Source organism: Rhinolophus ferrumequinum, chromosome 3 (assembly GCF_004115265.2).
Source record: "Rhinolophus ferrumequinum isolate MPI-CBG mRhiFer1 chromosome 3, mRhiFer1_v1.p, whole genome shotgun sequence".
Classification (NCBI taxonomy): domain Eukaryota; kingdom Metazoa; phylum Chordata; class Mammalia; order Chiroptera; family Rhinolophidae; genus Rhinolophus; species Rhinolophus ferrumequinum.
The window spans coordinates 60,619,594-60,634,003 of NC_046286.1; the positions used below are offsets into that span (position 1 = coordinate 60,619,594).

Here is a 14,410-nt window from a genome sequence, read left to right on the forward strand (position 1 = left end):
CACAAATAATGAAACTTCAAATATTCAAGTATACATTTAGAAAACAGAGAGAACAATGGTAAAAGTGATCAAAGATACATTTGAAAAGAGATTGAAATACATATTTTGAAAACAAGGGGAGTTACCAAAAACAAGGTGAATACAAATCTGAAAAAAATTCAGATGCACATTTGAAAAAAAAGAGTCAGAACAAAGGGGAGTTTGATATTGGGAGAGTAAAACGTTGACTACTTTTTAGTTAAAAAGTGTTAGTTGAATTTTAACCTTTAGAACATGTCTATTAATGGAGGGGGTACTTCGGGAGGGGTGGAGGTGTGTGCAAATTTCTCCCATGACTGTTAATAGACAGATGTTGAGGTCCTTGAGGGCAGGTACTGAAATTTCCCCGCACTGGTTCACAGTCCAGTGCCTTTTTGAGCACAGCTCAGCACTTATTTTTGAATAAATAAAAGCATTACAAATAGAAGCTCATTTTTTTCTTAAGCTTCAGTTTGAAGCAAAGATGGTTAAATCAAAACAAAAACAGAAATGTGCAGATGGTTAAATCAAAACAAAACAAAACAAAAAATAAGCTGTATGAGGTCACGGATACATCTTAATTAACTCATAGCCCCGGTTCCTAGTACAGTGCCTGACGCATGGGCCCTCAATAAATGTTCGCTTATGAAGGAATAAATTGGATTATGTGGTAGCAAATTCTCAGGGCAAGTCATAGTTATATATGTGGAGGTAATAAAAAGGAGAGAAAATGGAGTCATGGGGCACGGCAGCACCATGACAATGGGGAATGGGGTAGGACGTCACTTTCTGCTTTTATGTGGCACATTTTCCATGTCTGCAATCACTTGCCGGTTCTTTCTTCCTCACGTTTCCCGGAGAGTGCTGTCACTATTGATGATCACACTTTATAGCTGAGCATCTGAGGCTCAGAGTGATTAAGTGCCTGTCCCCACCAAGAACTGAAGCTGAAGGAGTGGACTAAAGGATCTCGGAGATTCCTTTCAAGGCTAACTTTTGTTGCTCTGAGATGTCTTGGGCTATTTCTGTGTCCTCTCAGGGCCAAATAACTTGAAAATAGAGAGGCAGACATTTGGCACCAGGTAGACCAGATTTTCCGATGTTTGAATTTTCCAGTTTCCATCTGGATGACTTGTGTTAAGAAGATGTAAGTTACATTTTATCCAGCTAAAATGAAGCAGAGAGTTTTGTGATGATATGGTAATATTCTTAGGCAACCTGACACAGCAGACCACAGGGAGAAATCACCTTCTGAATCCTGTGTTTGGCTGTGAGGATGGACCCATGGTCACTGAATACAGGCCAGGATCCCATTTCTTGCTTTGGCTGTAGACATAGACTTGGGCCAGTACTGAGCCCATTTGTCAACACTCACGGAAATCCTGAACCAAGCCCATCTCTGCTCTGCCTTACAAAGCTCATGGCACATCTGAAAGGGAAGGATCTGCTTTGGTGACCTGGGCCAAAATTTCTGAAATCCAGCTTATAACTTCAAGATAAGTAGAACTTGAGTCATGGTATGAATTTCCTACAGGGCAGTTTTCTAATGAAAATTTCAATTCTGATGTAGATGCTCGTTAGCCTCTCCTTGAGTTCCAAATACCATTTCAGGAGAGAGAAGAGAAGAGAGGAGAGAAAGAGAGGGAGGCTCTCAAACTACAAAGCAAAACAAAAAACCCAGTCAAATCCTTCAATAAAAAGAACTGTGTAGCAAATATCACCATGTTGGAATCTAAACCTGCAGAAAACGTATTTTGAAAATGAATTTCTCCATGAATTTGCTTATAAACAAAAACAAAAACAATAGCCCTTGCTGGTTCTAAATTCCAGTCCTGATTTCCGCATGGCGTTACATATCTAGGACTAAGTCATGTTTTTCCTTCCTTCACTCTCTAATCCAACTTTGTAAGGAAACTTGGAATGGTGGGCTTGGTTCCCCCATCAGGTTTTGATGTGGCCCTTTCCATTGCATGGAGTCTCATCCTCATACGTGTTCTGCCATGCGGGGCTTGGGTCATCCTGTCTTAACGGCATGTGATAGATATGGTGGTTCTCATCCTTCCTTTGGAAGATAGTTCTGCCATGTAATGAGTCAAGCAGATCGTTCATCAGCTCTCTTTTTTAATAAAACATGAATAGCACAGTTTATGGCTTCCACTATTCAAACAGCAGTTGAGCTTGAGAGGAATTATTCATTTTAATGGTTTAACGCTGATTTCCAAAGCCATGCTGCTTTATCAGCTTTTGTTTGAATTAGAGAATGACTGGCCTTGGAAAAAGAAGAGGGCTCGGCAGGAGTTGAATAGAGCCTTCTCAGGATGGTGGGCTGCTGGTACACAGTGCCTTGTCATGTTACCTCTGGGACCGTCTCCTAGGAAGCATGGTGGGGGGCTGGAGTTAGAGCTATAGCATGCAGTTGCCCAGAGAGAAGCATGCTCCATTCTATCTCAAAAACACGCATGCTCATAGGAAAGCTGTGGATAGAAATTTTTTTTTCTCCTCCTCACACTGCCATAGAAATATCCTTCCATGAAGTTAAAATGAACTTAAACATATGATGTTCCTGGGACCTCAACCTCTATGGGGAAAACACAGGGGACTGAAAAAATAAACCATGCAACAAGCTTATTGATAGGCTGACATGCAAGCCTTACTTGTTCCAACGATTAGCTCCATGTCACAGATGAAGAAACCAAAGCTGAGATTTCCATAAGATCGCACTGCGAGTAAATAATGGAGCCCCGGCTCAAACCCACATCTTCTGACTCCAAATCCCACGTGATTGCCATAGCCTCCTTTGCCACCCAAGTGCCCTGAGGGAGGTATTGTCTAAACCCAGAGGAACAGCCGAGCTGGGACCGTGGGACTCCAGCATCAGGCCGGAAGCTAGTGTTCAGGTGGGGTCAATCTGAGGCTCCTCACTCACGCTCTGAGGTGTCTACCTACAGGAGGGGCCGACTGCAAACCATTCAAAACACTGGTCACCCCCCCCCACCCCCCACCTTGTGCCGTGTCTCTCCATCCTCCTTTACTTCACTCTTAAGTGAACTCATGATGTTTTTGGAGGGGGCCGGGAGTGCAAGATCAATGCCACATTTAGCAGGCCAAGATCTAAGGGACCAGCCTCTTATGGCAACTTACAATTTTGCTTAAGGAGCTACAACGTCTGAGTTGTTGCCTGGTGCTACATTTGTGGAAAGTCAGAAGCATGTGAAGATTTTGTTTTGTTTTCTTAAATTGTTGATGGCCTTCAGGGGATTGCTAATATCTTTTTATTGTTCCACTGCTAAAAATGTCTTTACCCAGATAAGAAAGATTTCAGCAAAAGGGTTTCTTAATTAAATATTGCCTGATGCCAAATTATCACTCAGAAAGCAGTGGTGGGTTCCACTGAAGGAATGACTTCACTCCCATAGCTGACAGGGTATTAATGGGTTAATTAGGAATGCTGTCCGCCTCCCCCAGTCACTCAAATCTTCCCTTAAGCCCAACAGAATGTATATATTGTGCCCGTGTGGGTAACCTCATGGCATACTTTGGCTTTGACTTTGGACGTTTATATAAAAATAAGGCTCAGTTGCCAACGTGAATAGCTTCCTTTCTTTCCAGGGGTAATACAAGATGGAAAGAGTTATAGGAACCAGAAGTCCTGCCTTTCAGTTTTCTTATATCAAGAGCAAGTGATATTTCTGCTGAGGCAGTGTCTTTTGAGCAGTTCAGTGGTGTAGGTTGCCACACATTTATTTCACAGGAAAGGAGTGAATCTATCAGGCCACTGAGCTTATAAGTACTACCCTGGCAGCCAGCCACCAAAATATAAATAGTCTAAATGGACTAAAGGAAATGTTCATTCTGTTGTTTAGAATTGGACACATCCCAGGAAGGTGAATTTAATCTTTTTGAGGACTGCTGTTATAGGCTTGAATGGAATACGCATTTGTTTATCTCTTTTGTGATCTTTTTGTCGTCCTGGTGATACGTTATGTATTTGTGATACGAAGCATTTCAGCTGTCTCGCCCAGTGGTGTTGCATGAGCTGATTGTTCAGTCCCTAGATTGCCATCGTTAAACAGCGTCAGCCTCAGCTCAGTCCAATCTGGGACCTGTTAGGGAGAGAAGTGGAACCAAAGGGGCCAGATTCCAACAGAAACAAATCTGGGCGGACTTAGGGGAAATCATCCCAGAGCCCAGTGAGTTGAGATCTACATGTCTTAATCTTTATCTCTTAAAATATCTGAAGGGACGTTTGTACTTCTTGGCATAATAAGGAAAAAATAATGCCTCAGAAAGTTAAAAAAAAAAAAGCCTTCTATGGAAAAAGAAGGGAAGGATACCTCATAACACCACAATTCAGAAAAACAATAGTTTATGAGACACATGCTGTGTATTTCATGGATATGTAAATGTTATTTTATTAAAGAGAGAGATCGCCAGTATATATTTTCACCTAACTACTAACTCTTAAGTAATCCGCTCTGGCTCTTACGATGAAATCTTTAATTACTAGAAGTGTGTCATTAGTTAGATGTAGAATGAATGATGGTACTGCATTTTATTGCCTCACATGATATAGCCATTTGTGCCATAAATTCATTGACCTCCTCTTAACTGATGTGTCCTGTAAGACAGACTTGATTTATTATTTCTTAAGTGACAATTTTTTTCTCTAATAATTTTTTGCTTCCTCAGAAAAATTGCTTTTCTGTATTTTTAGATCAGTGTTCTGAATTGAAATGTAAGAAGGCAAGGATACACACACATTCATACTCATATTACCCAAAATGAGATAATCATAAACTGTCACACTGTTACCGAAACACTTTGGGACGTCGCAAAAAAACAAGTAATTAAGTACTAGTACTTTTCTTTAACCGGAAAGTTTAATGAAACAGAATTTTGCTTTGAACTTTGATGTCTGTAATTCTTTTTATGTGGAAATAGATAAAATATGGTAGAGAATTCTCATTTGATAATTGGGATAGATCTGTGAACATTCCTGATTCATCAGTGAATTATTAAAGGTGAAGGAAGTGACAGAAGAACATTTAAGTTATATTTAGATTAGTTTTTGTGACTCCAATGGAAAATATTTAGCTTGAGGAAACAGAGGAATCCTCTGGAGGCAAGTAATTCATTCTGGTAATTTAAAAACCAATTAGGGATTTCAGAAAACTCTTTCCCTTTATGGTTAAAAAAGAAGATCCAAAGGAAATATGCCAGAAATTTTGGTATATTATTTTAATTGATTTAATTCATTGATAGTATTTTTTAGTTCATGACTAAAGAAACTGTATTTGATCATTCACCTCAAGCTTATAAACTTAGATTTTAGGCTTTCTATGGATGTCTAATACTGAAATAGAATCAAGTGGCTTTATTTCCTGTTGGAATTTAATGTCACATCCTTATATATTCACTTTATAAAAATGATCAGATCTTAAAAATAATAACTTTCATGTGTAAAATTTTCACTACTAGTTTATTTAATCTTTATCTAGATGAGAATTTTGAGGGTCTGACAGATTCTGTGTGTCTCTTCCCATCAGAAGCAATTCTGTACTTGTTTGTAAACTAGACATCTCAACTATGATAAAAAAAAAAAAAGCTTCCCTTAATTCTGAAGAAACCTGAAACACTGTAGTGAAACACAGGAGTATATTAGCATTGAAATTATTTTTTTGGCAACAGGTATTTTGAAAGAGGAATTCGATATGAGACCAAACAAAAAACTGTGTGCCAATCAGTGTTTCTTAGTCAATCTCATACCATCAAGTATATTACCTGCAAGTATCAGTGAAAAATAAAGTGAGAAGGAAAGAGTGAATTTATACTTGCAGACCCACATCTGTCATGAATGTGTACACCCACAGTCACACACTAGCATGCCACCACTGTTTACAATCAAGGAAAGCTGAGAGTTAAATGAGATGAGTAATCAAATGCCCAGCATATGTTGTTTTTGCATTGTTAATGTGACCAATCATTATTAAAATTCATCATCTTTTAATGCTATCTGTTTACCATAGTTAAAAAAAAATGCACCAACAAGGGAACAGCAGACACACTCCTCAACAAAAACAGGGTTCTATTTAGAGCAATACTGGAACCAGTGCTTTCGTGAGGAGAAACTCAGATTCAATGGACTCACCATTGCACTGTATTTCAGAATTCTTCCTTTGCTGCTGTATGGATTGAGTGCTAAAAAAAAAAAAAAAACAGGAAAGAAGAAAAAAAAGAAAGGAAGAAAGAAAAACAGGATAATAGTAAAAAAGATTGTGTAATGTTCAGTCAAAAAAGTAAGGCATTGAAAGAACTATTGAAAATTTTGACATCTGTTTATCTGTTTATAGCTATGGCAAGATTACTCATATTAATTCTTGTTTAAAATGCCATATGAAGGGAAGACATTTGTGCAAACAAGAGTCATATTTGAATTGTAGATCATGTCTTCACCATCTGTGAGAGCTGATGGTGTTGCAAAATTAATGTGTTAATGAAATCACAATAATTTCTCCAAAGTAATGGGTTCTGAAGCTGAGAATGACTATTTTTTGAACTTTGATGTCTAGTGATTTCCAATTGGGAAAAGCTCTCAGCCTTTAATTAGTTCTGCAGCCCAATTTTAAAATAAATTTGGTGATGCCTTTCTTTTGCCAGGAGTAGATTTGAAAGGGGGTGGGGGGAAGCCATAACAACTTTTGGAAAATGTTCTCTGGTGTTTGAAAAGTTGTTAAATAAGCCTGTGTGCCAAGTAATGTCACCAAAAATTCTGACTACTAAGAGAGAGTGGGCAAACAGCTCAAAAAATAATTCTAGCTTGCTGCAACATCACAGGTTGGGAATAGCTAAACCTCACACAGACTTCATGACTAATTCCAAATTTCCCCTTGGAAGGCAGACATAATGATCTTCAGTGCTTTGTGTTATTGGTTAACACAGCACACCCTTTCCAACTGCATTATTGAGCACAGTCAATAGTGTAAAGTGACTCTGCATGAGGAGAATTTTAAGGGGCTATATTTCAAAGCCCACTGAACTTTCTGGAGAATCCTTCTCTCCAAAACTATTTAGATTTGCATTTACAATGAGCCTCTTTGACAAGTGAAAATGTGTGGGCAGGTACATGTATTCCTTTTTGTCAGATCCACCTTAAAGGGGACAACACGATTTCTTCTTCTTCTTCTTCTTCTTCTTCTTCTTTTGTTTTTAAATAGGAGATTGGGATAATTGCTGTTCTGAAGAGTTAATACTTTGTAAAGCAATTCCGGCTTCCAATGAGAAATCATTGTACAAACATTTAAGAATTCCACCTTTTAGAAGGAAACATTCAGTCTGTTTGAAAAAATTGTCATAAAATTTGAAAGAACCTTCACATGAAACATGAAACACTATCTACTGAAGGAAATGGCTTATCTTACCGTTTTCTTTTTATTACTGTGTTGTAGGTATGTGACTGGTGTAAGCACATAAGACACACAAAAGAATACCTGGATTTTGGGGACGGGGAAAGAAGGCTTCAGTTCTGCAGTGCAAAATGTCTCAATCAATACAAAATGGACATTTTCTACAAAGAGACACAGGCCAATCTTCCAGCTGGGCTGTGCAGCACATTACACCCTCCCATGGAAAATAAAGCAGAAGGTACCGGGGTGCAGCTGCTCACTCCAGACTCTTGGAATATTCCTCTAACAGATGCTCGGAGGAAGGCCCCCTCCCCAGTGGCTGCAGCTGGCCAAAGCCAGGGCCCTGGCCCAGCGGCGTCCACCACCGTCTCTCCATCTGACACTGCCAACTGCTCTGTCACTAAGATCCCCACGCCGGTGCCCAAGTCCATGCCTATCAGCGAGACTGCAAACATCCCTCCTGTGTCAGTCCAGCCACCTGCTAGCATCGGGCCTCCCCTCGGCGTCCCGCCTCGCAGCCCTCCCATGGTGATGACCAACCGGGGCCCAGTGCCGCTGCCCATCTTCATGGAACAACAGATCATGCAGCAGATCCGCCCACCCTTCATTCGCGGGCCGCCGCACCACGCCTCCAACCCCAACAGCCCTCTGTCCAATCCCATGCTCCCCGGCATCGGGCCCCCGCCGGGCGGCCCCCGGAACCTGGGCCCCACTTCCAGTCCCATGCACCGGCCCATGCTATCGCCCCACATTCACCCCCCGAGCACCCCGACCATGCCCGGAAACCCCCCGGGCCTGCTTCCCCCGCCGCCCCCAGGGGCGCCCTTACCGAGTCTCCCCTTCCCGCCGGTGAGCATGATGCCAAATGGCCCGATGCCGGTGCCCCAGATGATGAATTTCGGGCTGCCGTCGCTCGCCCCGCTGGTGCCACCCCCCACCTTGCTCGTGCCCTACCCTGTGATCGTGCCCCTGCCCGTGCCCATCCCTATCCCCATCCCCATCCCTCACGTCAATGATTCCAAGCCCCCCAACGGATTTTCCAGCAACGGGGAGAACTTCATTCCGAGCGCCCCTGGCGACTCCTCGGCGGCAGGAGGCAAGCCAGGCGGACACTCCCTGTCCCCCCGGGACTCCAAACAGGGCTCATCCAAATCCGCTGACTCGCCCCCCGGCTGCTCCGGCCGGGCACTGAGCCTGGCACCCGCGCTCGCGGAGCACGGCCGGGGCGAGGTGGTGGACCTGACGCGGCGCGCTGGCAGCCCCCCGGGCGCGGGCGGCCAGCTCGGCTTCCCCGGCGTGCTGCAGGGACCGCAGGACGGCGTCATCGACCTGACGGTGGGCCACCGGGCCCGGCTGCACAACGTGATCCATCGCGCGTTACACGCGCACGTTAAGGCGGAGCGCGAACCGGGTACCGCGGAGCGCAGGACCTGCGGCGGCTGCAGGGACGGGCACTGCAGCCCCCCGGCCGCCGGCGACCCAGGCCCAGGAGCCCCCGCGGGCCCCGAGGCTGCGGCGGCCTGCAATGTCATCGTGAACGGCACGCGTGGCGCCGTCGCCGAGGGCGCCAAGATCGCGGAGCCGCCGCCGGAGCAGCCCCCGCCGCCGCCGCCGCCGCCGCTGCCCGCGGCCCCCAAGAAGCTGCTGTCGCCCGAGGAGCCCGCGGTGAGCGAGCTGGAGTCCGTCAAGGAGAACAACTGTGCTTCCAACTGCCACCTGGACGGGGAGGCAGCCAAAAAGCTGATGGGGGAGGAGGCCCTGGCGGGGGGCGACAAGTCAGACCCGAACCTTAATAACCCCGCGGACGAGGACCACGCGTACGCTCTGCGGATGCTGCCCAAGACGGGCTGCGTTATCCAGCCTGTGCCAAAACCCGCGGAGAAGACTGCCATGGCGCCCTGCATCATCTCCTCGCCCATGCTCAGCGCCGGGCCCGAGGACCTGGAGCCTCCGCTCAAAAGGAGGTGCCTCCGAATTAGAAATCAGAATAAGTAAAAGGTTTGTATGTCCACCGGGGCTCTCCGCACGAGCCAGTGCACCTCTCCTTCCTTCTTACAAGGCAGAGGCGAGAGCGTTGAATTGAGAATCATGATTTTACCTTACATGATTTACAGTACGCCTTGTGTAGTCACACTCTAGCATCATTTTGATCCAACAACCTTCCCATTTTACAGATGAGAAAACTGATTCGCAGCATGTAAATACCATGCCCAAGGTCACTTACTTAATAGTAAAGCCCGGTCTTGAGCCTGACTTGGAAAACTGTCTCCTTAATTACACTTTTATTGTTATGCTCATCTCTGTAATTCACCCTGTTGGAGAAGAGGAAGAGGTAGGAAGGAAGGAGAGATTGCTTGGGGCCCGGTAAATAACGCACTCATGAGGTTGTTAGGCTGTGGTAAAAGGTGAGCTGGGCAACTTTCTGGAGCTACTAGACTCATTAGCAGAAGGTCCAAACTCAACAAATGTTCTCCATAACCACGGGATTCCATTTGCAAGATGAGAATAAAAACTAATCTTCGTACATGCTTATGCCACCTGAACCGAAGCCACTAAGCCCTCTTTGCATGGCAGGGTGTTAAGAGCAGTGACCCATAGCTCCTGTTCATGGGATCTCCTCCTTCATTTTGTCACCAACCAGCATTCCCCAGGGCAAGTCTCAAGCATCACTGACCAGCTTTGCTTTCTCCCAGTTTTTGGACTCCTCAGCTTAGCTGGTGGGTTGCTCACCTTTGCTGACTGTGGGAGGCTTTGACAGGGAAAAGGGCCACATTGCTGTTGTGGGTGAGCGTGCACATTTCTGACCTCAGTGGAGGACTCTTAATGCCAAGTGAGACGCTGATAATGCGTCCAGAATTTCCGTAAGGGGAAAGGGAACTAGCATGTGTGACATACCCGCGATACCCAGATGTGGCCTCATTTGATCGTCCTGCCAGTCCTGTTGGAATAGGCATCAGCTGCATCTTCTTACCAAGGAGGAAGATGAGGCTTGGAGATGTGGCCCAAATCACAGTTGGTGAGTGGGGAAACCAGTATTCAACTCAGGCCAGCTGAACCCAGAGCCCAAACTCTCCCCTTTATCCAAGAGATCAGCAAACAGGCTGGCTTTCACTTGAGATGTATTAACTGTATATGCAGAAGAAGGGAAGAGAAGTGAACATTTATTGAGTACCTGACTTGTGCACAGCTCCTTCCAGGAGCTGGGAGATACAAAGGTGAATGTGACGCAGTGCTGCCCTCGAGGCTTTTACAGTCAGTGGGGATATAAACCCAGGGAGGAAGGGGGCCTGGGAGAAGTGGACCTCGTAGGAAGAACAGTTGCTCACGTCGATATGTATAGGCCCTCTTCTAAGTATTTCTCCGTGGTATTTATCTGTATTCAGATCCATACGACAGTTATTAGTATCTTCATTTTACTGGTAAGGAAACTGAGACGTAGACACTAAGTCGCTTGCTCAAGAACACCAAGTTAGTAAGCATAGTCGTGATTCAAATCCAGGTTGTCTGATTCTAGAACTATACTTTCTTTAAACCACTCTAAAAGAAGTGGCTAATTGGTCCCTTTATGACGCTACTTGATAAAATTCTTTTATCCACCTCCGTTGTCTTGGGGGGAAGTTCCTAAAGAAAACCCAAGCTTACCTACCAACTTCTCTACGTGTTTAGACAATATTCAAGGTTTTTTTTTTTGACAGTGTTCAGTTCTTGTTTTTTCAGCAGCAACAACTACAGGCCTAGAATACCAACCCATTACTCCACAGTGGGAAATATAAGTGTGGACCAGAACGCTTGGTGTGACGTGTCCAGACCATTGCCTCTAAGTCTAGCATATTTATATTGGCATGTACCTCACTTATAGCCAGAGTTTGCCTGAAAAGCACAGAGCCAGAGCAAGCGGGCTTGTTGGGTGGTACAAGAGGGAATTCTCAGCCATCATAGTTTGAGGTTTCTTTCTCCATTGATGGCTTTGCCAGTAAGAGCAGGACACGAAAAATCAGTTCACCGTGCCTTCTTGCTTGTACAAGTTCTGCTGTTTGAAGACAGATGGCCTCAGCTTTCTCATTGTCAGCTCAATTGAAAATGCTCCTGATTTCTCTACCAGAGTAATGTCATCTGGTTTGACAAAGCAGTGACTAATGGGAGGATGTGGGACAAAAAAGGGATGGCCTTTAGAAAGCCCAGAAAGCATCGGGAATTGTAATGTTAAACACATTCTAATATCACTCATTCAAATGGAGAATGGGAAGGTGAAAGATTTTACTACTGTTACTGCAGTGAGAAGTGACTAGGTCAAGAATAGTGGCACTAGCCCATAAGTAGCATGGGGCCAAAAGAACATAAAGGCATGAAATATATGATGGCTATTTGGATGATACATGTTTCTGAATAAAGAATCAGGCGAGGGCCTTGTGTGTAGACCAGAGTCGTTACTAAAAATGTTAACCTGGCTTTAGCCAATTTCAGAAGATGCAATGATGAAATTGCCCATAGCCCCTGAGATCAGAGAGTTCTTTTTATGATGGGTCCCTCAAGAAATTACAGCTTTTCTCTAAAGTCAGAGACACTCAGGCTTTGCCAGATACAGTGGGGTGACAAGTCAAGTGATTTAAGATGGGGGAAGGACCGCCTCTCCTCCGCTAAATCACGTTGCCTCTTGCCCTCTGTAGTTCCATGTCACCTCAGAAGCACAGTCTCAACCTGCTGGAATTCACTCACATTCTCTGACCCTTCCTGATCTTCTGTGCACATGTGGTGCTGTGTTTGTTCTCTGCCGTCAAAAACCCAGCCCATTTGTGTGGTTGCAGAAATTGGAAATGCATCTGCTAAATAAAGGACTGCATGGCTTTTGTGCCCTGACAGTGAACACTGTTTGGTGACAAGTTTAAGACAAAGTGGAAAGTATTGAAAACCAAAAACAAACCTGGGCTGAGGTTGGTGGGTGAGGTGCAGGTGAGTGATTTCTCCATATGCTATAGGTGACATTATATTATTTCTCATAGGAAAGTCTGTCAGTAACTTCAGTCGGGGTTCTTCATTCTTTTCACTATGCCACCATTCTCATACTGTATTACTATTTTTAAGATAATTTTATTTGTATTCAAAGCATACTTTATTTTGAAATCAATAATCCAGGTAACTACAATTGTCTTCAAAGAAGTAATCATATTTGCTAGTTCTTGCCAAATTTTATTTATATGTATATATATATATATTTTCCATCTTGAAGTAACTCTATTCCTGGTTACCTGACTTTATGCATTCTTGTTTGTTGATATGATTACAAATTATTTTAATGGGCAGACATTTTCTTAGATGCAGAACCAATTAAGTTTAGTCAAAAATTTTAAAAGGTTGTAAACTTCCTTTAATCTTCAACTTTTAAGACTCCAAATACCAGTTCTGTAGCTTCTGTAAGCTAGAAAAAATATCCTCCCAAATAATAAGGAAAACAATGTATAAACATTTCCCAAACTATTCTAGCCACAAAGAATTCCATTTATAAATGAAATACTCCCTTCTCTGTCTTTGCCTTAGAGTTTGGGAATAACTGTTTGTATTTGTACATTTTCTGAATTTCTACAGTTTACACTTGTTTATGGTACATTGGGGAGTTCAGAGTAACCATTTGCAAATGTTTGAAGATATTCAAAAGAAAATTATCCCCCTCCTCGATTTTCCAGGGAAATGACATATTCTCTTTAAGTAAAATAATCAATGGAAAAAATGTGTATCATGAGTAACCCTTTCACCCTCACTTTTTCCATTCCCGAGGAGCAACAAGTCCATACAACTTCCCACCTGTGTGGCTCCCAAAATTCTGAAATGTTTCTAAAACCAGAAAGAAAATATGAGGCTCTTTTCCCTGGCCCCAGTTCCAAGGTGCTCCCCCAGCCTCAGCAACAGGGTTTCCTTCCACTCTTAGTTTTCTCCAGGAGAGCTGGAGGAGGCAGGTAGTTTTGGCTTCTTGGAGTTTAGAGTCTAATGATTAGTCTGGTCATGGGGCCACGATCCCAGAAAGGACTATTTCAAGAGGAGGATGGGGGCTCACCTCCTTAGAAAGCCAAAAAGGTGGAGGTGACAGGTAAGTTTTGCCAGTTTAGTTTCTCTGGCTAAGAAGTTTAAGAAAGTAGTACGCTACCTGGGAAGTCAAGTCCATCCATGCATTTGAAATACTTCTATGGGTGCCTACTTTTAAAGCAAGGAAAAGAAGAAAAATTGAGAGTGAAATCAATATAAATGGGTTGTGTGGCTCCTATGCCAGACTTGAGATTTTTAATGTTCAGTACTTGATATTTGGAAACGTTAATGGCGAACATAATCCTTGATGTAAAAGTTTTGGCTGTCTGTCAGGACGCAGACAGCTGTCCAATTCTGGGTATTGGTCATTCAGAGAGCCAGCAAGAAACCCTCAGGTCATCATATACACGTGAGGGGTGACAGCCTGGGAGATTGCTTGCTGTGATCATTTCAGACTCATAGAGGAGAGTTTTCTGGAATAAACAGTCAAGATCAGCCTTGGATGCATCTTATTCAATGCTGCTGGGTCTATTTTAAACCTTATGACAAGGGGGTGGAAGGAGGGTTTTCATGTGCAAGTATCTGGCTTTTAGATATTATTCCAATGCGATTATGATGGAATAGGAAAATGACATGTGTGACCGGGTATTTATTTCTTGCAGATGTAGCCATACCCTCTCCCTTCAGCAGGGCTGGGACTAGGGTGAAGCAAGAGAAGTGCTTAGTACACAAACTTGAAAGAGGAACTCACCCTCAAGGTCATCAAGGGCAGTGCTCGTCACTGCCCTGATCTCCGAGCCTTCTGATCCGCGTGGCCGCCCCGAAAGCGGATCTCCCGGCTCTGTGGAATAGGCCATGGATGGCCTGTAGCAATTCCTTCTGGAACTTGGTGGAAAGTTTTATGCGCCTATGCACAGAGGCATTTTCTTGGGAGGAGAGGCCCACAGATTGTGACTTCAGGAAAAGTATGC

The 14,410-nt window shown here is 43.8% G+C and overlaps 1 protein-coding gene across 2 annotated transcripts in view; it reads left to right on the forward strand.

Annotated features, from left to right (window-relative positions):
- SOBP (sine oculis binding protein homolog) overlaps nt 1-14,410 on the forward strand; it is a 163,432-nt gene that overhangs the window by 133,029 nt on the left and 15,993 nt on the right. For both annotated transcript variants that reach the window (XM_033101653.1, XM_033101661.1), the window contains one exon: nt 7,464-9,419. In XM_033101653.1, coding sequence (XP_032957544.1) covers nt 7,464-9,416 — 1,953 coding nt within the window. In that variant the 3' untranslated portion in view covers nt 9,417-9,419. The remainder of the gene's footprint in view (nt 1-7,463; nt 9,420-14,410) is intronic.